General features: G+C 37.2%; 2 protein-coding genes, 1 non-coding gene and 1 pseudogene across 21 annotated transcripts; all 4 read left to right on the top strand.

The window, feature by feature from the left end:
* Positions 1–3: 3 nt before the first annotated feature.
* On the top strand, positions 4–11,587 carry LOC107765513 (RNA-binding protein 2). Of its 19 annotated transcripts, none has more exons than XR_012694246.1 (9): positions 4–315; positions 3,040–3,161; positions 3,237–3,471; positions 3,549–3,610; positions 3,809–3,890; positions 8,629–8,805; positions 10,205–10,284; positions 10,695–10,767; positions 11,347–11,587. XR_012694246.1 is itself a non-coding variant. In XM_016584173.2 (7 exons), the coding sequence occupies exons 1-6, from the start codon at positions 222–224 to the stop codon at positions 7,114–7,116; spliced, it is 699 nt and encodes a 232-aa protein (XP_016439659.1). In that variant the 5' UTR covers positions 6–221; the 3' UTR covers positions 7,117–7,134; positions 7,241–7,585. The 19 variants fall into 19 exon arrangements, 3 of the variants coding, with proteins under 3 accessions (XP_075075797.1, XP_075075796.1, XP_016439659.1); XR_012694244.1 differs by having other exon boundaries at positions 11,341–11,587; XR_012694245.1 differs by having other exon boundaries at positions 10,687–10,767.
* On the top strand, positions 5,345–5,511 carry LOC142163721 (U2 spliceosomal RNA; annotated as a pseudogene).
* Positions 11,588–13,850: 2,263 nt separating the features above from the next.
* Positions 13,851–14,011, top strand: LOC142163710 (U1 spliceosomal RNA). The gene has a single exon (XR_012694652.1). It is a non-coding gene; the product is annotated as a U1 spliceosomal RNA (small nuclear RNA).
* A 1,869-nt stretch (positions 14,012–15,880) lies between these two features.
* On the top strand, positions 15,881–18,033 carry LOC107765512 (rhodanese-like domain-containing protein 14, chloroplastic). Its single transcript, XM_016584172.2, has 6 exons — positions 15,881–16,162; positions 16,254–16,300; positions 17,165–17,257; positions 17,335–17,473; positions 17,552–17,654; positions 17,746–18,033. The coding sequence occupies exons 1-6, from the start codon at positions 15,958–15,960 to the stop codon at positions 17,858–17,860; spliced, it is 702 nt and encodes a 233-aa protein (XP_016439658.1). The 5' UTR covers positions 15,881–15,957; the 3' UTR covers positions 17,861–18,033.
* Positions 18,034–23,491: the final 5,458 nt, after the last annotated feature.

Here is a 23,491-nt window from a genome sequence, read left to right as displayed (position 1 = left end):
CCCACAGAGTAGAGATGCAAATGGCCCTAAATAAAGGCGGATCCTCTTTGGCTCTTCTTTTCCATTCGTTTTGTAGTCCTTAATTTATCGAACTCGCAGAGCAGCTGAGAAAGGGCGCAGCGGTTTCCTTTTTCTCCTTCGATTATAATCGAAATTGAATTCACCCTTTTCGTTACTTGTTGTCTCTCTCTCTTCCTCTCTCCCACAGACAGTGGAGTGACATGGCGGATGCTTACTGGAGGTACACCAGCGGTGGGCAGCAGGCGGCGACCCTTCCTCCTCAACTCGTCGCAAAACGTCCTCGCACCGAATATGGTATCTTAATCAACTCCCGCTCTCTTTTTGTGTCTAAATAATTCGAGATCTCTGCATATTTTTTCTCAACTTAGGGTTTGTAAAAGCTAGGGTTTATTCATTTACTACCTTTTTCAGTCAAGAACTTTACCTTTGTGGCTTTTCATGTGTTTGAGGAGATAGTTATGGTAGGAATTGGAAGAATACTCACCAAAATGTCCTGGGTATTGCTGAAGTAAGAGTAGGAAATAAAAAAAAAGGTACTTTTAGTATTTTGTTATTGGTATCGCTAAAGGGGAAAATGACCAAAAAATGTGATAGCTATGGCCTATGTTAGTTATCGGAAGCGTACTTGCCAAAAGTGATTTTAGTTGTTGCAAGTAAGAGGAGGAAATAGGAAATCCAGTATTTGCTTATAGTCCATCTAAAGTGTAAAATGGCAAAAAGATCGACAGTTATGATAGGGATTAGAACAATACTCAAGAGTTCATTGGTATTGCTGGAGTAATAGGAGGAAATAAAAATTGTAGAATCTGGTTATAGGCCCCTCTAAAGCGGAAAATGGTCAGAAGATTGACGGGTAAATTAGGGGTTGGAAGAATCTTAGTATGAAGGAGAGTTGGTATTGCTTGCTATAAAAAATTTCCCCTTAGGGGAAAAAAGGTTAGAGAGATTGGCAACACAAGTCATAAATTGTGGTATTGTTAATGGACAAGAATAGGAAACACGTGATATTATAGTGGAGCCCGGACATAGGGATAAAATTGGAGAGGTAAAACAAGTTGGAATATGATTATCTCATTAAGACTTATATGTGAATAAGACAATCAATGTTATAATACTTATTCTAGAAATACAATTAGATACAGAAACTGGAACTAAATTTTGAGAAGATATGGACACATTGGTCTAAGAGTTTCTAGGGGACCAACATATTTTTATTAGGAAAGATCTGAATAGTCAGACTGATTCGGCCAAGTACACAAGGAATGTGGTTTGGTACCAGAAATGATGAAACAAAGACTATACTATAGGTGAAAGACTATACTAGAGGTTGCTTTAAATTATGATTTACTTGTAGCTACACATATCTGAAAGAGAGAAAATCTCACCTAATAATACTTAGGAGTGGGATAATCATAGTTAAACAAACTTTATCCTTTTCCGAAGACGTGATAGAACAACATATAGGGATTGTGATATTGTACCAAGAGAAGCTATGGCGGCCTATCATAAACTGGTGGTGTTGGATGTAAAGCAAAAAAGAAGAGTTAGAAAGTTGATGAGTTGTAACAACTGAGATTTCGGTGGTGGGAACTAAAAGGCATAAACTAGTTAGCATTTCAAGAAAAACGATAGAGGAAAAACCGTATGGGAATGGAGACATCATGTGGAAGTAAATGTCAAGTTGCATTAAGAAAGTAGCAAGTGAAGTGTTAGGAGTGTCTAAACGCGCAAGACCTCGACCACAAGATGTGGGTGGTGGAATGCGGAGGTGCAAAGAGCTACTAAAATAAAACGAGAGTTCAGCTGGAAGTTACCAAAAACACAACTTGGAAAAGCCTTTGAAAAGTATAAAAGAGCTAAGAGGAAAGCTAAAAAGTCCATTACCAAAGCTTGAGAAGAAGGGCTAGCTTGCTTGTAACAAAAGTTAGGGATTAAAAAATGGGAGAAACAAATGTATAAACCAGACACCCGAGAGAGAAGAGCATAAGGACTTAAGCCAGTTGAAGTGTACTAAAGACGACTCTAAAAAAATGTTGTTTGGAGATAATGAGATCACAAAGAGAGATAGAGAGGCTATTTCAATCAATTGCTCTTGAATCACTAGGATAACTTTATCAATCTCAATACATATTTTTCCAATAGAAACTTTAGCTAAACTTGTAGAATTAGGCAAGTAGAAGTAAATAATACCGTGAAAATATGCAGATTAGATAAGTATGTAGTCCATATTTGAAGTGTATTGCATTTGTTTCGAGGTGGTAGGATGTTCCATGAGCGGAGAAAGAGTACATTGATTCCAATATGTAAAACAAAGGAGATATTCAAAGTTGTGCAAACTATTGTGGCTATGAGCAATGCAATAATAATTTAGGAAAGAGTAACAATTTACCTTATCAAAAAAAAATTTTTTTTTTAGGAAAGAGTAATAAGACGTAGCCTTGGGGCACTACAAGAGTGATAGAGAACCAATTCGATTTATGCCTAAAGGATGCACCGGTTTGTAGGACCTATCTAAGAATTTCTAGTGCTAGAGAAACTAAGTTTTATAATATTGGACGGATATCGGTTTGAATGAACTACGTGAACAGTAATGATTCATATAGCCAATCCCAACTTGCTTAAGATTTATGCGTAATCATGTTGTATTTATATAGATAAAAAGTACGGAAGTGCAATGATATTATTGGCTTGGTTGTGTTAGCCCACAGATGTTGGTACTAAAGATTCATAAATTGTAACTCTGCATGACCACAAATTGCTTTCACCTAACTAGACCTTTAACTCTTTTCTCGAGGGAAACTAGGATAAAAATCGTGTCAAGTAGCTGGCTTGGTTTCTATTTTGTTATCTTTTGCGCATGCTGATAGTTGTTGCACTTCAATTAGCTTCATTTTACTATTCTTTGCTTGTTTGTTTGTGGTCATATATTACCCGAAAAAAGATTATTTCTTTGACACATAATTTAGTGCTTGTTTCTCTCTTTCTGTAATTAATTTCTTTTGGTGTTGCCCTTTGTAGATGTTCCAAGTGGTCCCGAGTTTCCTGGCTATTATGGCCGTGATGATGAAAGGGGAATGCCTCGTGTCATTAGAGACACAGATCCTATAGAAGCATCCTATGAGCGCTACCTCCGTAGTGGGGTAATTCATTTTTATTTTCTTTTGAACGTGTTTCCTCGATACCGTATAGGTCTAATGTATTGGTAAAATTTCCAGCAAATTTCCTCCCATGTTGCCAGTGAGTCTGCAAGATCCATAAATAGTGGAATTAGTGGCCATCCTATTGAAGATCCACGTGTTATGGGGATTGGGGGACCTGACCCGCTGGCTTTAAAAAGCAGGAATGTTGGAATGGTAGGTGGCAGACCAGAAATTTCCCTTCCTCCGGATGCTAGCAGTACATTGTTTGTAGAGGGTTTGCCTGCGGATTGTACAAGAAGAGAGGTGTCACGTATCCTTGTGTGGTCTGCTTCCCTGTTTTATTGTTATACGTCCCATTCTACTTTTCTCCTTGACTTTTGTTTGCAGATATATTTCGCCCTTTTGTAGGTTACAAAGAAGTAAGGCTGGTACCAAAAGGATCGCGACATGTAAGGATACCTTTTGCATCTTATCTTACTTCAACAACAACAACAATTACGCCTCATTCCCAAACAAGTTGGGGTCGGCAATATGAATCCACATGCATCTTATCTTACTTCGTCCAAAAAAAAAAAACTTTTACATCTAGCAAGGCCTAGTTCTGTCTACTATTACTTTGAAATTCACTGCACTATCGACTTATGCAGCTCGGAGGCGATCCTTTGATTCTTTGCTTTGTTGATTTCGTGACTCCACTTCATGCAGCTGCTGCAATGGATGCCTTGCAAGGTGAGCTTGATGCACCCTTTTATTTTGACATACCCATCTGTAGTCTTATCTCGTGACTGCTAGTAATACAGTTAGCCTTCATATTCTTTCACCTTTTGGAAGCCTGTAGAAACAATTATAAGAATACCTTTTGCATCTTATCTTACTTCAACAACAACAACTATGCCTCAGTCCCAAACAAATTGGGGTTGGGGTTGGCGATATGAATCCTCATGCATCTTATCTTACTTCGTCCAAAAAAACAGAAGAACAGAAACCTTCTGCATCTATCAAGACCTAGTTCTGTTACTATTACTTTGAAATCCGCTGCGCTATCAACTTATGCAGCCCTGTAGAAGCAACTATAAGAATGAGGTTTTCAAAGTTTAAACAAGAGCAAAAACAAATATTTTTTGCTTCTAAGTTGCAATATTAATATCACCTACAATTCTTGGTGGATCAGATTAGTTAAACTTGAGACCAGGAAGAATAGTTTCCGTTTGCAGGCTTGTCAGTCAGCTCACATTCTTGATTGTTGTGTGGTCTTGCATTTTGTATTCCTTAAGAAATGAGGAAGTTAGCCCAAGTGTTGACATCTCCTTGATGGCCTGCTAGGCTTTTGCCTTCTTTATTAAACTGAGTCCGTTTCCTCCTTTTCAGCCACTGTATACTCTGTTTTGCATCAGCTTTTACTATGCGTACACCAGCCCAAGCCCCTAGTGCATTTCTCACTTCAGAGATCCAACTACAATCAGCAAATAGATGATAGCTTGTTTCAATACTATCTGCTTCACAGAAGCACCGTTTGTCACTATCCATTGGGTGTATTCAGTCTGTACGTCCTCTCCTTAGTAAGTAGCATCTTGATTTGCTAGCTACACTATCATCCGCTGTTTTTGGCTGCATAACTGAACTCCATAATAAATCAGCTTCCTTCATTCTTGTAATAGTTCCCAGCATAGCTAAATAGCTACTTGTCACTGAGTAATATCCTTTAGCAGTCAGGCTGTATGTTCCATTTTGGTACCACTCTTGCATCTGACCCTTCAGAGAGTTTAGTTTTTTCCATTACCAGCAACAATCTTGTGGTGGTATGTGACTCCAAATATCCCCTTTTGCTTTCATATAAACCTGATTTACTTATTTTACCCATAGGACATCTTTCTTTTCTGTCAATTGCCATAATATTTTTGCCATTGATGCTACATTCCATTTCCTGCAATTTTTTATGTTCGAACCCCCAAATTTCTTAGGGACACAGACTCTTTGTCCCATGATACCAGTGCAACTTTCCTCTTCTCTTCAGAGCTCCCCCATAAGTACTATCTACATTTTCTGTCCACCTCTTTCTATACACTGAGGAAGGATGAATACAGCTCCCCAAAAGTTGTATATAGAGAAAAGCACTGTATTGATAATTTGTAGTCTTCCAGCATAGGATAAGTGCTTGGAGTATGCTTCATTAATTCTGACTGTGAACTTTTCAACTAGTGTAATCAAGTGTAGTAGCTGTTCTTATCAGTTTAATATCTGATGTGTGGGCCATCGGCTCACATGATATTAACTCTTTTTACTTTTTGTTGTCAGAGCTCTTGATAAAAACTTTTCCATGTATTCTTTAGAGCTGACATGGGTACCTCATTTTGAGTGCTGGTTGTAGAGAATCCTCATTTTTCATCAGATAAACAAAATGCTAAATACTGTGATTATTCTAAAATTTTTAAGGTGGAGCAGAGTCGGAGAGTTTGTAGCTCTGTAAATTACCGTACTTCTTAATTATCTTATGGTGCTGTTTCTGGACAAAGACCTAGTGCTTATGGATTAGTGTATAAACAGTGTCAGCGCTTCACCAATTGTCAACTTTGGTGGAAGAATGCAACTTTAACTATCATTTTCTAATATTACGAAGTCTAATGGCTAACTGATAAAAGGTAAAGAAAGATCATGATCCCGTGCTGAAGGATCTGACATAATATTGGCTGGCGGATATGGGTTCCATTTGATGTATGGCTTTGCCCTTCTGCTCTAGGCTTTTTCTCCTTTGGCGTTCTTGAGGATTCATATGGTGGGTCACAACTATTTTGGGATTGAGTTAATTGACTGATCGTTTGCACTTTTGGCATTCCCTTTAGGCACCATTGATTATGCATAGCTTGTCATTGTAAGGCCTTTTGGTTTATTACAGACCCAATTTCTGGCTCGTCAACTATTCTTTGATTTTGCCAAAAGTCAAAAGAGTTAATGGTGCTATAGAATTCTAATTAAGATGAGTTATTGTGCAGTGGGTTGTAATTTAGTTATTGGCTTGTGGAATTATCCTCCAAACCAGTTGCCATGAAATCAATAATTTTCTGGAACTGAAAAGAGAAAATAAGGGGAAAAGATGGTGATTTTTGGCGAGCCTTAAAGTTTAAGTCTGATTCTATCTACCCAAAGTAAACGCATTAGCAATGATTGAAATTGGCACTGCTTGCTTAATAATTTGGGGAATGTTATAGGAGATAACATAAACTCCAAATTTTGACTCCTCTGAGGACCAAGACTTTATTTATGCATTCTGTTAACTTTTAACTTCTTATTTACAAAAAAAAAATCAAATTTTTTGAGTCTTTTGGTAAGAGATAATTTTAATGGGTGACAGCTTGTAGATGGTTTGTGCGAAGAAGCCATTTTATATACGTTGAGTCACTCAGTGTGATGATCCTTTAGGTAAATGTTATATGCACTGAACAAGATTAGTTTATCTCGGCGTTGCTGTCTCCGAGGCTCAATCTTAGGACTTAGGCTTACTCCTCCCTCCCCTACCACCTCTTCTGTAGCCCTTTCATCTTATTTCATGTTGTGAATTGCATGTTAAGATCTTTGCCTTGGCAATTTAAGGGGCACTAAACTTTCATAAAAGTTGAAGGACGTTTGCAGACTGCACTATTGTGCAGCTCTGCATGTGCCTTTGACTCTGCCATAGTCTGCTGAATACCTGTTGCGTCAGTTGGTTGCATAACAAAACTTTTTCTGCTTGATAGCAACTCCATGTCCAATTGTTGGGCAATGTATGCACATCACATTTTTGCTGGTGTATATTTGAGTCGTCAGTGAAAGAGAAATTTGTTGCGCTGGTGAGGTAGTAAAACTAAATCTTGCAGGTTATAAATTCGACGAGCATGACCGTGATTCGGTCAGCTTAAGGATGCAATATGCTCGCAATCCTGGTGCGAGGTCAGGTGGTGGGAATCGCGGAAAACGTTAAAACTATGCCTCTTTACAGGTGACATGCTAGACTTCCATGCGCTTGACCCTTTATTATCGATGGCCATAACATATGCTAGAAATTCATAGATCAAACTAAATTGTGGAACTATACTTCTGTGTAGGACTTGCCCAAGTTTGGAGATTTATGATACTTAGAGACGTTATGCCGGCTTTGCAGTTTCGTGCGCGGCGTGTTTCTCTGATCGGGGGCTTTCGTTAGGACCAGCTTTAAATTACTACTGGGTTTTCTTTATCCGGGGGAGGAAGTGATAGTTGCGATAAGGCGTTTAGCTTTCGTTTCAAATTCTATTTTCTGCCTCGACTTTACTGGACCCGCTTTGTTAAATTTCATATCTGGACAGACAAGAGATGATATTGCTTGAATCTTGCGTTTAGGATGTTACAATGTACGTGTAATGTTAAGTGGAGTTGCTGCATAGCAGTTCTAAAAGTTGGTTGTTCGATCATGCCATGAATTGTTTGAATTCATTTTTAAATTCACTAAGGCCTCATTTATTTGCACTTAATGGAGGTCTGAATCTTAATCATTTAGATCTCAGATATTAAGTGCGTTTGTTTTTAAAGTCTGAATCTTAATTATTCAGATCTTAATCATTAAGTGTTTTTTTTTTACTTCACAACCACTTAATGGGTTTGAATAGGTCTGTATGATAAGATCTATAACAAAGACTTAATTTCATTAAAATGCTATCACATATTCATTATCAACTGCCGCCACCGCCTACCATTATCAACTGCCACCATGCCACCACCACCACCACCATACTCAACCACCATCACCACCCCACCACTACCACCTCCACCACCACACCACCATCATCCTCGATCATAGCCGCCACTATTATCAACCATCACCACCCACTATCCCCACCACACCGACCACCATCATTCTCACCCACAATCAACACTCATCCACCTCAACTACCACAACTGACCATCCCATCACCATCAATAACCACAACCGACACTACCCATCATTATAACCTCCCACCATCCACCCACCCACCACCTTCCTCTCAGTCACAACTACTACCACCACCTGCCATTATTAACTATCACCACCCACCACCACCATCCTCAATCATAATTGCCACCGCTACCAATCACTACTAGCTACTAGTATGAACCACTATCATCAACCAAAACTACCACCAACCACCGCCTCTAATTGGCATTCACTCGTTAGCCATCACCACCAACTATCATATTTTAAATAACTATATATTTTATTGACAGAACATTAGATTAATTAGTATTTCATTTGAATTTTATGTTTATTAATTTCAAATAAAGATAAATTTTATACATTCAGATGTTAAAAATCAAACAGTCTTAATTATTTATATTCAGATCTTAATATATTCAGATGTGTATTCAGATTCAGATGTTCTTAATCTTAATACACCTTGATATTTAGATGTGTATTCAGATTCAGACGTTTTAAGCGTTAAAAAACAAATGAGGCCTAAAACACTTTATGATTTAGTAGACATTGCAGGGTGTTGTATGATGGGCATTAACATCTGCTCTGTTCATGAAAGAGCTGGGAGGCTTTTCGTGTCAATTTTGTTGTTTGTTGCTATCATTTAGGCGTGGAGACTTTTAAGGTTGATGAGACAAAGAAAATCCAATACTTGTCCTTCTCCAAGTAAAACTTTTCTGACAGGTACTAGAGGAACTATTTCTATTATTTTTTTTGGGTTTTGGAGGGGGGGGGGGGGGCACTGGTGGTAAGGGTTTATTTGGACTCTATGAAAGCATCTTACAATTGTACTTATAGAGTCCCATGTTCCTTCAATGTGTGTATTCCATCCTTTTGTGGTTGGTATACGACTCTGACGGCAAATTCTAAAAAAAAATAAAAATACGACTCTGAGGGCAAAAAAGTAGTCGACTTTCCTAGTATTTTCATCTATGCATACCATCAACTATCACTGTGATTGCTGTTTGTTTATTTTCTTCATTCTTGGAATTTGCAAAGTTTAATCTAACTTCATTGTTAACGGTTGATGTACTTGGTTATGTGGCTCAAGTTGAGTTATTTTATGTTGATTCATCACATGGTTAAAAGTCTGCGCGGCATGCTCATTCTATTACAAAGCAATGGACTGCCTTTATTTTTGATAAATCTTTATATTTACTTGTATCATATCAAAGCATGATCGTCTGTGATGTTATATATTGTCAAACTTTCACCACCAAAGGATGTGGTGCAGCGGATGAAGCTGTTCTTCCCTTAACCAGAGGTCTTGAGTTCGATCTCTGGACATCGAAAAATCCTTGGTAGGAAGTGTTTCCCCCCGAATGAGACCCTAGGAACTGTCAAACTTCCCGCAATATTTTGACTAATGAATGAATTTTTGCTGTAAAGCCTGGAGCTGGGAACTCACTGTGAATGAAATACTTTACAAAAAGAAAATACATCGGCAGATGACTTTGGACGATAAGGACTGTAAAAAGCGTACTCCATGAAGGTTTTAGAGCCATTATCTGGTTGTCTATCATGTGCTCAGATTTTTTGTGTTGTTCTTTCGTCATTTATATTTCCTTTTTATTTTTGGAAAATCCAAATAAATTATGAAAAATAAAAGGAAACGAGGAAAGCATCACCCAGCAATAACTACATATTTTTATTTATTTATTAAAGAACTGTTAAAGACGGCTAAAGTATTTTCTTAATAGCAAATTCTGGAGTGGTTAATGTGTAAATAGTCGAACAGTTTTCAAAATGCATAATCGCACTTTGACTAGTTAAATAAAAATATTTTAATCTTGCGTAATATGAGAAGTGAGGGTCATGACGCTCTTTTTCAATCGAGTTGTGTGGAACCGTCTAAAAGCACGTCAATGTATATTGTTACCTGCTAATTCCGATGGGCTAATGTCTTAAAATTAAGGGTTTATTACGTATATACGCCATTTTAAGGGTTTTTCCCCTATGTCTAAAGTAGTGGGTTCGGCTGAAACTGTTGGAACAGGCTAAATTAACACAAGATCAATCAATTATTATTTTTGTTTTAAAAAAACTGATACTGACGCCTGATTTCTTGTTGATGGTCTAGAAGAGAGCTAGTGAATCCCATCCATGGCAGAGTTACAAGAAGATTTTGCTGATCTGTTTATGCGACTCACATATCGACTGCTGGTAAGCTTCACTTGGTTTTAGTCCTGCATTGCTTCTCATATAATTTCTTTTTCCATTCTTTAAGTATTTGTTAATTTGAGGACAACAATTTTTTTTGTGACGAAAGTGAAGTTCTTCAAAAGTTATCTTTCTCGAATTCAACCAAGCAAAGAGTCCCAAAATACCTTTGTTTTTTGGTTGGAAAAATCAAGTGATTTTACATGTTTGCATAGGAATTTATGCATGTTACTACTTAGGAGGTTCTGGTTGGTGAATGATTAGAAGCTTATTAAATATCTAGCTACCTAACTTGAGTTGAGAGAAGCCATATGCACACAAGTGGCAGCAGAATGTGATTAAAATTGCTGCCTTCTTAAAGAAAAAAGGTACTATTGTTTTGACCTTGTTGCTCTATGCACGTAGAACTGCAGATGTTTTTAGCTTTTGGCTGGATAATATTTTTCCTCAAGAAAGATGTCGTGGCCTGACAGTTTCGTTATTCAGGTACCAGCATGCATTTAGCTTTTGTAATGATTATATGAGACTTTTCGATTGAACTCACTGGCGGAGCCAAGGCTTATACAACAAATAACAACAACAACAATCCAATATAATCCCACTTAGTGGGATCTGGGGAGAGTAATGTGTACGCAGACCTTACCCCTACCCTGGGGTAGAGAGACTGTTTTCAAATAGATCCCCGACATCCTTCCCTCCAAGAACTTCTCACCTTGCTCTTGGGGAAACTCGAACTCACAACCTCTTGGTTGGAAGTGGAGGTTGCTTACCATCCGAGCAACCCCTCTTGTAAGAAGTATTAAAATGTCACACATGGATTGGCAATTCTTGAAACCCTTTGCCACTTCACTAGACTTTTCCTTACACCAAGGGGATCACCAACTTATATATAACGAAAAAAATTGTTTTGCGTTAATATTAGAATATAATTTTTCAACTAAGGAGATTCAATTTCTTCCACCTAGCTCCGCCATTGGGTTGAAGTGTCCATGGAGGACCATATAATGATGTATGGATTTGGTTTAGAATGATTAGTTGGTCACATGATTAACATTTTAGGTGCAGGGTCATGTAAAAGAGAAGGGAGGGTGGCCTAATGCGGACACATGAGTTGTTCCTCATAGCCTTTAATTACAGCTTTGCATACTACATTTTCTCTGGTTAAGCAATTTTGGTTACAATTGCATTGTACCCTGTGGCTGGTCCTTCTGTTGCCACTGCCAATGTAGTAGCTGATTGTAATTTATGTGTTCATCCTTGTAATGAACAACTTTACAATGCCAAATTAAAGACAAATTTTCATAAAGCACTATCTTTTAATAGTAATTAGCTATCTATAAATACTATTTGCTATATTACGGATTATAGATACATTTTCTGTGGTTATAAGATATATTTGATGTATTTAAGCTATTGTATTCATGAATACAGTAGTAAAAATAGGCGTGAATCAGGGAAGTCCAGCTAATCAGTTGTTGTATTCGAGTGTATTTGACTGTATTCATAGAGTGAAACATGAGATTACAGTTGGACAGATTATTGTATTCGACTATATTCACGGCGTGAAATAGGTAATTACACTGTTTTAAAAACGGAAAGTGAATCAATTAACATAATAAACTCCTAATATAACTCAACAAATTCAATTATAACACAATTTTTGTATTTTCAGTTATAAAAAAGATTCTCAACCGAAAAATACGCTAAAAACATAGCAATCTTCAGAGAAATTATATAATACATCTGCATACACAAATTATATTAATTAAAAAAAACATATGAATACATTCATGGCATATAGCGAGATAGTGAATACAATAAAATACAATGTGATACATTGAAAAACAATGAAAAAAAAAGATAGCGAATACAATGAAATACATGGAATACAACGAGATATATTGAATTACAATGAAAAAAAAGACAATGAATACAATGAAATACATGAAAATACATTGAAATATATTAACAGAAAATCAAGTTGCTCAGCCCCAAACTCCGTTGTCTTTGTTCAAGAACAAACCTTAAATTCCGGCGAATCCGCCGTTCATCGAAAACCGGTAGTGAAAACGCGCCGCATTTGTGGAAATTTCAACAGATATCTAGAAGAGAACATTGATTGTAAATAGTTACTGAGTTTCTTTAGACGTCCCCAAATGAAATGTTATGTGGATCAACAAAAACAGGGAAAAAGATATTTTCTTTCTTAAATACAAAGGATATGCCAAGAAAACTAACCTACCCTACAAACAACGCATAATTAACACTTTTCATTAGGGGATGCTCTCAAACATGACACCCTTGAGATCCAGAAAGCCTAAAGTTCATACAATTCATTGGTACTTACATAAAAATTGAAAGTGCTTTTGTTTCTGAGAGACTAGGGACTGTTCCTGGATTTTTCAGTTGAGAAGATGCCGTTAGAAGGAGGAGGAGAGCAGAAATTTTAATGGTATGGGGGAAGAGAATGAGATGTATCAAAGTAGAGAGAGAAAGAAAATAGTGTAACGAAATAGCGTATTTAATGGCTTAGGGCTAGGAAGTAACCAAAATTAAATATTTTACTATAAACCTTAAAAAATATCTATAGAATATAAGTTTTTTAAATGATATTTATTTAAAATAAATAAGTTGTTAACCTTTGCTATAGGAGGTAAACATTTTCTCAAGTCTCATGGATGAAACTCTGTCCGTCCATAAAGCTGGCCTATGTGCAATCTGACGCTTTCTCTATAGCATTTTGATAATTTACGCGTAACATATCTTATGATATATAAAGTAAGGGGTACGTGTATATAATCGAGACTAAAAGTTCCTCTACATGTGCTATTGTCAAGATTCATTAATGCATCATAAATTAGGGTTACACAAAACTTAAGGACAAATAACAACAATGTATTTGCATCGCATGTTCGAGTTAGTCAAAAAGTTGCTTATTTGACCATTGCAATATTTTGTTTTAACAAACAAGAACTAGATCTTAGTCTTTTGCAACTAATCAAGTTCTGACTCGTACCATCATATTATAATTTAGTTTCTAATGTCATCCCTCCCCTGCCTTCTTTTCATGAAGAGCAGATAATATTTTTTTCATAGTCGCAAACCATCTAAAGCTGATGTGATAGTGATCCTTTATGCATAAAATCATTTCTTTCTTTCTTTCGCCAAATATACAATGCTACAAAATATTGAAGAGTTTATTAAAAAGAAAAACAGTCATGTGAAAAATTCAACCTAGTTTAATTTACAAACATTACTGGAGACTTGTTTCAGACATGCCATAAAGTGAAAAGTTAATCATGGGGAAGTTTAGCTTGTAAGTTGTATTTGTTAATTCATTTCAGAAGGCTATTTTAGTGCGTTTATCTCTTGTTGTAGGTAAGAATTAGCTAATTTTAGTTAAGAATTTGAACTGTTCTATTCAACAATGACAAAGAAATTCTTCCTTGAGTACGTGTGTAATGTGGCGAACGAGAGAAGTCGAAACCAGTTTTGTCCCACATCGACAAATAAAGAGGATGGAGGCTGAAGAAGGTAGTATAAGAATGGGCCAAGTAGGAAGAAGAAACATTCTTACCTGGACGGGGTCAATGGGAGATCAAGAAGGCCCATGGCCTAGGCTGGTGTCCTCCTTTACACTTTGGAGGGGTACCCGCCTAAGGTCAGCCCAAGTGGTCGAGCCTATATCATAATTTGTTGTAGCGGGGGCCTGTGTTCGCGCGGCCCCTACCCAATTCTAGTTCAACCATTTTAGGCCCAGTTATTTGCGGCACCAAATAAATTTTGAACTCCAATTATTTGACTTCAGAAAATATGTAGAAGAATGAGTACTTCGACATCATTTAATCTATTTCCGTACGTTGCTTAACTTAAGTAGAAAGTGTGAATACAACTAAAAATATACCTATAATTCTTAAATTCCTTTTTCAAATGTTGATCTTTTTGTTAAACTAATTAAATAAGGAGATTTTAGGTAAATTTTAACCAACGATAATTTACCCCGGATCTAAGATAGAAGATGAGAACGATAATTTACCCCGGATCTAAGATAGAAGATGAGAGCAAGCATAGCACCGATCTTTAGCAAGGTAGAACCCCATACATTTGATATGATAAGACTAACAATATATATTGATGATTTGAGCTTCCTTTGCTTCTTTCTCCTTCGTGATTGTTTATCATAAGACTAACAATATATATTGATGATTTGAGCTTCCTTTGCTTCTTTCTCCTTCGTGATTGTTTATCGTGAAAATGGTAATAACAATTAAATTTGTTTATGGGACTCTAAAAATACGTGATCTATTTTTATGCTAGTTTGCTAAGCAGCTAGTGCCCAGCGTACGAGATCTAAAGACGAAATGGAGTTAAGGAGGGAGCTACAATCGAACCGGTAGGCTAGCTACTCGGGGCCTGAGGCTCGCCGATTCTGGGCCTCGAAGGTCGATCCCGGGCTCGATTACGAGCTAACAAAGGCGGCCGCTACATGACTAACGGTTACAATAGAATCAATGGAGGCTTTTTATGGCCGATGACAAGCAATAAATGATGAGCAAATAAGAAGATAAGAAATGAAAACAATAATATTAAGAGAGTATGCGAGAGAGCAAAGAGAGTGTTTTTCTATATTTCTTTATGGAGTAGCGGGAGCAACAAAGTTTATAAAGTGCAAAGGATCCCCCTTATATAGGGGGAGCGGGGAATTCCAACATAGTACAAAATACATTTTTGATAAGAAAACGGGATGGGGCAGCTGACTAACTTCATGATGTAGGTTTAGACTAGCTTCAGATTAGCCTGACAGATTTTTTCGGCCCCGGCTGCACTCTACGGAAACTCCCCATACCCGTTGGAGTCACGACCGACATTATTCCTAGGTCGGATGTCAATAGACCTCGAGGGGGGGGGGGTACTCGGTCTGTGGTCTCGAGCCTTCGAGGTGATCTTCCGAGACGCCTTATTAACGAGAATTTGGTTCCCCCGATTTCACCGTATACAGTGGTGGAGAGAGAGAGATGAAGATTTCTCCTCCTTTCAGGAAACATGTCTATGTCTGGATTTGCTCCTGCCCCCTTTCTTCTTCTTCTCACTTAGTTTATATACTAGGTCTTCTCCTTTACCCAACGGTCATTAACCATAGTACTTAAGTCGTTTGACTATATTGTGGGCTGACCCCTTGAAATGCCGTAATATCCAATTCGCCTCTCAAGCGTTCTGAATACATAACCTCGAACGTGGCCGAGGTGCGTGTCATTACAGCGTGGTGTGGATACGACAGTCCCAAGTAACTTTTCACCGTCCCTTCCCACGCCGATTTTTGTCTGGTCAGATTTTGATCCATTCAAGGTTGACATTCGAGTTACGCGTAAAATAATGTTAATTCATGAGATTGAGTGGTAAAAGGAAAAAAAGAAAAAAAGGAGGTAATTTTGCATGTACCGTAAACGGAGAGTGGCTTATATAAATCCTTACTTGTAGGGAAAAAAGGAAGATGACATGGACACAATGAAATCCAAATAGCATCACTAGCACCACAAACTGAGATTGCCTAAAATATCCACATCTCTAGATATTTCCATTTCAAGACAAAAGAGAAAGCAGACACATCAAGTTTTCATTATTCAGTCTTTAATTAGAAGGTCCAAATTTCTATCAAACACATTGTTGTGGAGATATATGGCTGCTGTAACTTCAGTTAGCGCAGGCTCATCTCTACAGCACCGATTTCATTCTATTACTAGTAGTTGTTATTCAAGTACCAAAGAATCTGTGACATATGGCTTAGCTACAACAGTAAGCAGAAGATTTTCATTGAGGCTGAGCTACTACCCCTCGACCCTCAGAATCAGAAATGCAGCAACCAAACCTGCAAAATCACCAGGTACCCAACCAACCCCACCCTTCTCTCTTTAATATATTGCTAATTAGTGTTCCAAGTTAATCTCTAACTACTTTGTTATTGGATCAAATAGCTGAAGAAGAGTGGTCAACTAAACGGGCATATCTGCTTGAAAAAAGGGTAAAATAATCTCTCTCTTTCTGTCTATCTTCAACACAAGTCGTGATCACCAATTAATGCATAATAGAAATTGAGAAACCAAAATTATATTAACACAACACAACCATATATGCGCTTGTTTTGTCATTGGCTCATAAAATCGATGTTTCTCAAGAATTGATCGATATGACCTTTATCCTAGTTCTATGCAGAAAATGCTTCCCTAAAGAGAGGCAGAGCTCCTCTTCTCAAAATAAGAAAACATAGAATAACAATGTAACGTAAAACAATGTACCTTACCGCTAAGTTGTTAGCCCTATGGAGGAGCTTTTGATTACAACTTAAGAAATATAACTCAAATTTTCTGATTCCAGTAACTCAGTTCCTTAATTTCACCATGCACTAATAAGCTTCCATTTACTTCGTTGCTTGAAGAATACAACTAATAATCGAATATCTTTTTATTTTTATTTTTATGTATTCAATAAGTAAATATAGTTTATCGTCTATCAGTTTCCCTGCAGCTATATTTTAGAGGATATAACATCAACAACAACTATGCTTAAGGGCTTAAGTCCGAAACAAGCTTAGGTTGGCTATATGAATCCTTACTTCTTCATTTAAGCTCAACTTGCAGGGGCGAAGCTAGCATACTGGTTACGGGTCCGACCGTAACCAGTTGCTTTGGTCTAAACTCTATATTTGTCTAAAGAAATCCATTGAAATGTACAAATTATAAACTTAGAACCTTACAACTTAAAAAGACTAGAATCTCAAACCCATTAGCTTCAAATCTGGCTCGTCAACTCATATCCATCATCATACAAATGCATGGGATTGAAGTGTGGTAGTAGTAGTTGTTGTAACAAGGCATAATAATTTCAGGTGAGGAGTGTAGAGCCAAAGGAAGCGCTCAGACTTCAGCAAGAGAACAATTTTGTGATTCTTGACGTACGACCAGAGGCGGAATTCAAAGAGGTGAGTCAGTCAGTCAGTGTTTTGATAGAGGAATTATATGAAGAGAGATTCAATATAGTAAGATTTAATGAATGCAGGCTCATCCAGAAGGAGCTATTAATGTCCAGATATACAGGCTAATAAAGGAATGGACAGCATGGGACATTGCTAGACGGGTTGCTTTTGCCTTTTTTGGCATATTTTCTGGAACTGAAGAGAACCCCGAATTCATACAAAGTACAATTTACTACTTAATCCCTTCATATTTTCTGATTGATTCAGTTAATAACTAACATTGTTGATATCCTCAAGCAGTGGTTGAATCTAAAATAAACAAGGATGCAAAGATAATAGTGGCTTGCTCATCCGGGGGTACAATGAAGCCTACCCAAAATCTTCCCGAGGGCCAACAGTCAAGGTTCTTCTTTTCTTTTTTGCTTTAATTACCAAGAAATTGATTTATTGAATCTTGTAAAGGAAATATAAATTTTGTTGATCACCTTGTGCAGGTCACTAATTGCTGCATATTTGCTAATTCTCAATGGCTATACTAACGTATTTCATTTGGAGGGAGGGCTCTATAATTGGTTCAAACAAGGATTACCAGCAGTTTCTGAAGAGTGAAGTTTCGGTTAACTTGTTGCACCAATTTCCTAATTTGTACAGAGAATTAGATATCGAACCCTCCATTATTTTTGCTGAGATTGATATTGTAGATTATCAAGTTTTGAGAGTTTAATGCTTTCCATTCATGTGTCCACTACCATTTCTAATATACATATTCACTGTCTTTATTAGCGACACATGCAATGACAAAGAGGTCTACAAGATTTTGGTAGAGACTATACTAGTTGAAAAAACAACTATGTCCATTGAAAAAGAGTTTTTATTCAGCCAAAACTTTCGTTTAAGTTAAACCAAAAACTTAAATACATCGTCAAGTTAATGAAAAACATCCTAAAATGTTCTTTCATAAACCTAACAGATCAAAGATTTAATGGAAGACCTAACAAATGATCCTTGCATTACTAATTCTCTTTTCCATAATCGAGCTATCTGTCGATGTCTTTTACGTCATCCAAAAGATCTCTGCCCATGTGCATTTAGTTTCATGTGTCAATATGTGGAAACCGCCTAACAAAGATACGCTTATTCCAAGTCCTGTAAAGGGAGTTCTTTCTTAGCAGCTACAAGTTGCTTCTACTAAGGCATGCCACAGTGAATCAGCTATAATTCCAAGTTATAGCTTTGACAAATGAAGATGTACATATCCCCTAGATTTTATGAGTCTGTTGCCATGGTGAAGCGTCAAAATCCTTGTAGTTGACTTTGTCTAACAGCATGGTTAATCAGGTTGGATATGATGCGTCAATCGTGACGCTACATTGATTTCATCTATTGACTCAGTCTACAACAGTCAGTCAGGTTGAATGATGCATATGTCGTGATAGCCATATATGCTGTTACGGGCTGCCTTTTGTTGACTCTCGCCCCCGTAATGCTGCACGCCCCGAGTTGGCTGTGCGAGTGTCAGCCGTGCATGCCCAGAGGCATATCCAGTTTGTGGGATATGAGTTCACCTGAACCCATACTCCTTTCCCTAAACCATGTATAACAATGTTATATTTCTTCAAAATTACTTAAATATGTGTGTGCACCCATGCTGAAAAACTCCTATGGTGTAATTATTATTGGGTGCACATCTACAAGTGAAATTGACAGTTCAAATTCCACTCAGAACGGTCTTATTTTCGACATGGAATATAAACATATGTGAAAATTACCAAATTTTAAGAAGAATATAATTTTGAACCTATAATTTCAACAGTTTGGTGGGTTCACAGTAACAAACAAAAGTTAAACTCGCCAAATATAAATTCTAGATGCACCTCTTTACAACAACGCACCCATCCTCTTGTAATCCTGATCAGCCTCTGTGCATTTCGCACGCGCTGACAATGAGCTTCAATAAGGAGCATAAGGCAAAGGGACTTTGCGGGAGGCAATGACAATCTAGATATGTTGTATTGCACGTCCTAAGAGTGCCAAGGAAGTATACCAAGGACTTGGAAAGAGTCCAAGGGTCTACCCTATGGGCAATGGCCGCATGCGTGCCATGAATGTCAGCACCGCAGGTTTTCGAGTTATAGATGGAATATAAGTATTTCAGCTGTAGGCCTAATTCCTAATATGTCCTTATATATGCTCAACAAGTTTGGCGTCATTTTGGAGTTCATTTACCTATGGGATTGACTTAGCCAAGTTCAGTGGCATTGTCGTAATTAGCTGAATTTTGCAATGGCTATATCTCTTTCCTAAGATATGGGAATGGAATGAAACATCATGTACATGTGAAGGAAGTCAAGACAAATCATTGTGAATAAACGGTGCCTCATTCAGAGGTGTCGGAGTAGAGAGAAAGGTCCATTATAGTTCTCTGGCCAAAACATGTTAAGTTGGGGAGCATGGACATTTTTTAAAAGCATATATAAGGGGGACAAAGGTGTTGAATGCTCAGCCAACCTCCCCGGTGCATGTTGCAACTAAGCCGCACCAAGTGAGAAACCTTGAGGGGGAACCTAAAGGGCCTGCCTAGGCATCTCTAAGGATTTTCCAAGGTGTCCATACGAGCTACGGAACTCTATGGACAGTGCCACACCTTAGGGCTAGCGTTGGGTGCACAACTAATGCCAGAGGCTTGCCGTATGGAAAGACTAGACCCTGCGGGCTACCGTAGGAAAGGACAACACCTCAGTGCCGATTGGGCACTCGAGGCGCCACTTTTAAGATCCTTGTATGTCGTCTTGTGAGCATGGCTTGGGTTCAGCCTTGCAAAAGCAAGGGTTCGTTGGCCTAAACGTATAGTTGTGGGGCGATTATGCATGCACTATGTGGGATGGAAGTATATTGCGAGGTCTACGTTCGCCAATGCCATACGAAAACCATATGCATATGACAAAGGCCAAAGATTGAAGGTTGCCTTACTAGGGCAAAGCATAGCCACGTGCCAAGGCACAACGCAAATGTCAAGCTTGGGGATTTGACTGTGCGTGCGAGAGCGACGCTCAGTGCTAGTGAGGGACTGACAATGTCCGTAGCCAAACCCAGGTGTGCACAATGTCAAGACCCAGCTTATAAAATGCGCCACATGAATATGTCAACGAGACAATGCTAAAGCCTTGGCATCAAACGAGCTGCACATGAGAAGCTAAGCCTCTGGGGCAAGCTCCGACATAGGCACAAGATCGTTCTAGAAAACCTGGGATAAGAAAAATGATAGCTTGTAGTCAGGTGGGGCTACGAGCGCCGTATGGGTTATTTGTGTTCCGCTGACACTTTGGAGGAGTCGGTCCATGATAGTTGGTATCAAAGAAAAAAATTGCATTGTAACGTGAGATGAAACCATTATGTAAGGCTCATTGTATGGCTGAGTTGATGCCATGTAAGATTGATAGTAGTGCAAATGGATCGCCATGAAACTTTGGTTGAATGTCATAACTTATGAGGGCTAAAATTTAGCGATCGATGGAATGTCAGTGCAGATATCACATCAAAGCAGGAATTATATTCTTCATGCCATTCGAGTTAGAGAACCCGATACCGCTGGTTATAAGGGATTGGTTGTGTACATTATGGTAGCTTTTTTTTTTTGTCAGCCATGAACTACGACTTTCAGTGTCAAGCCATTTCACAGCCGTTGTTTCCGCCATCCTCTCTGTTTTAGGAGTTAGTTTTGGGGCATCCTACTTTGAATGTGCTATCATCAGGGATGTCTTCCGTGCAGTTGGTGCTGTTTTTAGAAGGATTCCATTAAGACATGTTTGGTTAGCTATAGCTCTAAGTGAGATTGGTCCACGATTGTACCATTATCTGATGCACCAATATTCTTGATTGTGATAATCCGACAGTGAGTAAGAAACTCTGTTAGCAGCTTAATTGAGCGAGGCGATGACTTGGCTAGAAGCAACGGCATCTTATGAAAGGCGCACATGACAAAGACCAAAGGATTGAAAGTTGCCCTACTCGGACAAAGCACAACCAGGCAAGTGTCAAGCTTGAGGATTGGACTGTGCGCACGAGAGTGACGCTCAGTGCCAGGCGAAGGACTGACATGTCCGTAGCCAAACCCTGGGTGTGCGCAATGTCAAGACCTAACTTATGAAATGCGCATCACGAATATATCAACAAGATAAGGTTGAAGCCTTGGCATCAAACGGGCGGCACAGGAGAAGCTAAGCCTCCGAGGAAAGCTTCGATAAAGGCAGAAGATCGTGCGAGAAAACCTAGGATAAGAAAAGGCTGGCTTGTAGTCAGATGGGGCTACGAGCGCCACACAAGCTATTTGTGTGCTTTTGACACTTTGGAGGAGTCGGCCGCGACAATACTGGTGCAATGAGTCGCACCTACTCGGCGACGTCCCTAGTTAATTTTGGCCTCCACGTTGACCATATGATTAGCTAATTCTAGCATAACACCACAAAAATTTGTCAGGTACGCTAATCAAGTCTTTGGCTGAAATGGATCCCCATTTAAATTTGTAGACAACATACGAAAAAGGAGTAAATTTCATGGGTGATCATTCAATTTTGTGTTCATTATGCAAAATTACCTTTTTTTTTGTTACGTAAAAATCATTCAATTTTGTGTTCATTACCCAAAACTCATTTTTCTTTCTTTTGTTATATAAAAATTATTTTACTTTGCTCTATTCATCACAAAAGTCACCTTGGTAAGATTTTATAATACTTTTACTTGAAAAGTCTATTATGTCCTTGGCGTTAATCCACTCATTTATGTAATACCTTCTATATTATATACTATATAATATATTTTTACCTAGGTATTTTACTTATAATTAAAATAACTTTATATTTTTATAATATATCCATACATTTAAGTTTTTCATAACACTCAATTTATTTAATCATATTCAAACATGAACAAATATAAAAATGATTAAAAAATATTTTTTTAATATTTATTTAAAATAATAAAAACAGATTTGTTTAACAAATGATAATTTTTTATAATCAATAAACAATTTAAAGAAAAAATTAAAGATATTTGTGTTTAATATTAAGTTTTTTAAAGCTTTATCTGTTACTATATTATTTTTTTTGAAAGTATTAATCTGATGTGTCATTTTGCTAAATGTGAGTATTTTATTTATTAAATTAATTGGTATGGCTTGGCCGATAAATCAATGAGTTTTAATTTTTTAATTTTCATTAAACATATTTCATTAAGCATGATTAAGAACGCGGACTTCAGATTTGTTCACAGTAGTGTTACTGACAAATTTAATAATGCTACTTATATATCTTGAAAATTAATATTATGAAAAAAATTAAATTTACCAATATATTATAAAAATAACAAAAAAATAATATTAAGTTATTTTAATTATAAGTAAAATACCTGGGTAAAAGTATATTATATAAGTAGCATATAATATAAAAGGTGTTACATAAGGATTTATAATGTCAAGGATATAACAGGCTTTTCACGTGAAAGGTTTGTAAAATCTGGTCAAAGTGATTATTGTGATAACTAGAGCATAGTAAAATAATTTTTGTGTAACGAAAGAAAAAAAAGTGACTTTTGGATAACAAACACAAAGTTGAATGACCACCCATGAAATACTCCGCAAAAAGAGAAAAGTTAACTATCGGCGGCTTACAATTATAAAGTCTATGGCTCCTCGCATTAAAGAGAGTCATTAATCAAAGAGATCAATCAGAGCAAATGCAAAGTAAATTCTTTTTGTGCGTATGTGCTCCTTTTGTTAATTGGCTAAGCTAAATAGACTTTATACCTATACTGGTGCCAATCCACATGATAAATATAAAATATTCATATATTATATATTTAAAAATATATTACTTTAAATAAAGTATTTATATAATATTCCGGTTCTCTATATTTTTTAACATGTAAAAATTGAGACTGTCTTGTAATATATTATCAAGTGAATTCAACGATTCCCAACACTTTTTAAATATAAATTTTTCAGAAGTTGTTTTTATTTAAGTAATTTACAAATTCAAAATCCTACTCTTTTCATCAATTTGGTTCTCTCAAATAGTAGCTAAAATATTACAAGTTTGTAGTATAGATTTTTCAATCTCTGTGGGACGATATCTTAAACTATATTAGAATTTAATTAAGCACGAGCAGAAAAATCCTATACACATTGGCCTCGTCAAATTTTTGGCGCCGTTGCCGGGGATTGGCATAAATCTACTTCAAATTAAA

The sequence above is a fragment of the Nicotiana tabacum genome, chromosome 8 (assembly GCF_000715075.1).
Source record: "Nicotiana tabacum cultivar K326 chromosome 8, ASM71507v2, whole genome shotgun sequence".
NCBI lineage: Eukaryota > Viridiplantae > Streptophyta > Magnoliopsida > Solanales > Solanaceae > Nicotiana > Nicotiana tabacum.
The sequence above is the reverse complement of the archived record's forward strand: the minus strand, read 5'-3'. Positions and strand labels throughout refer to the sequence as shown.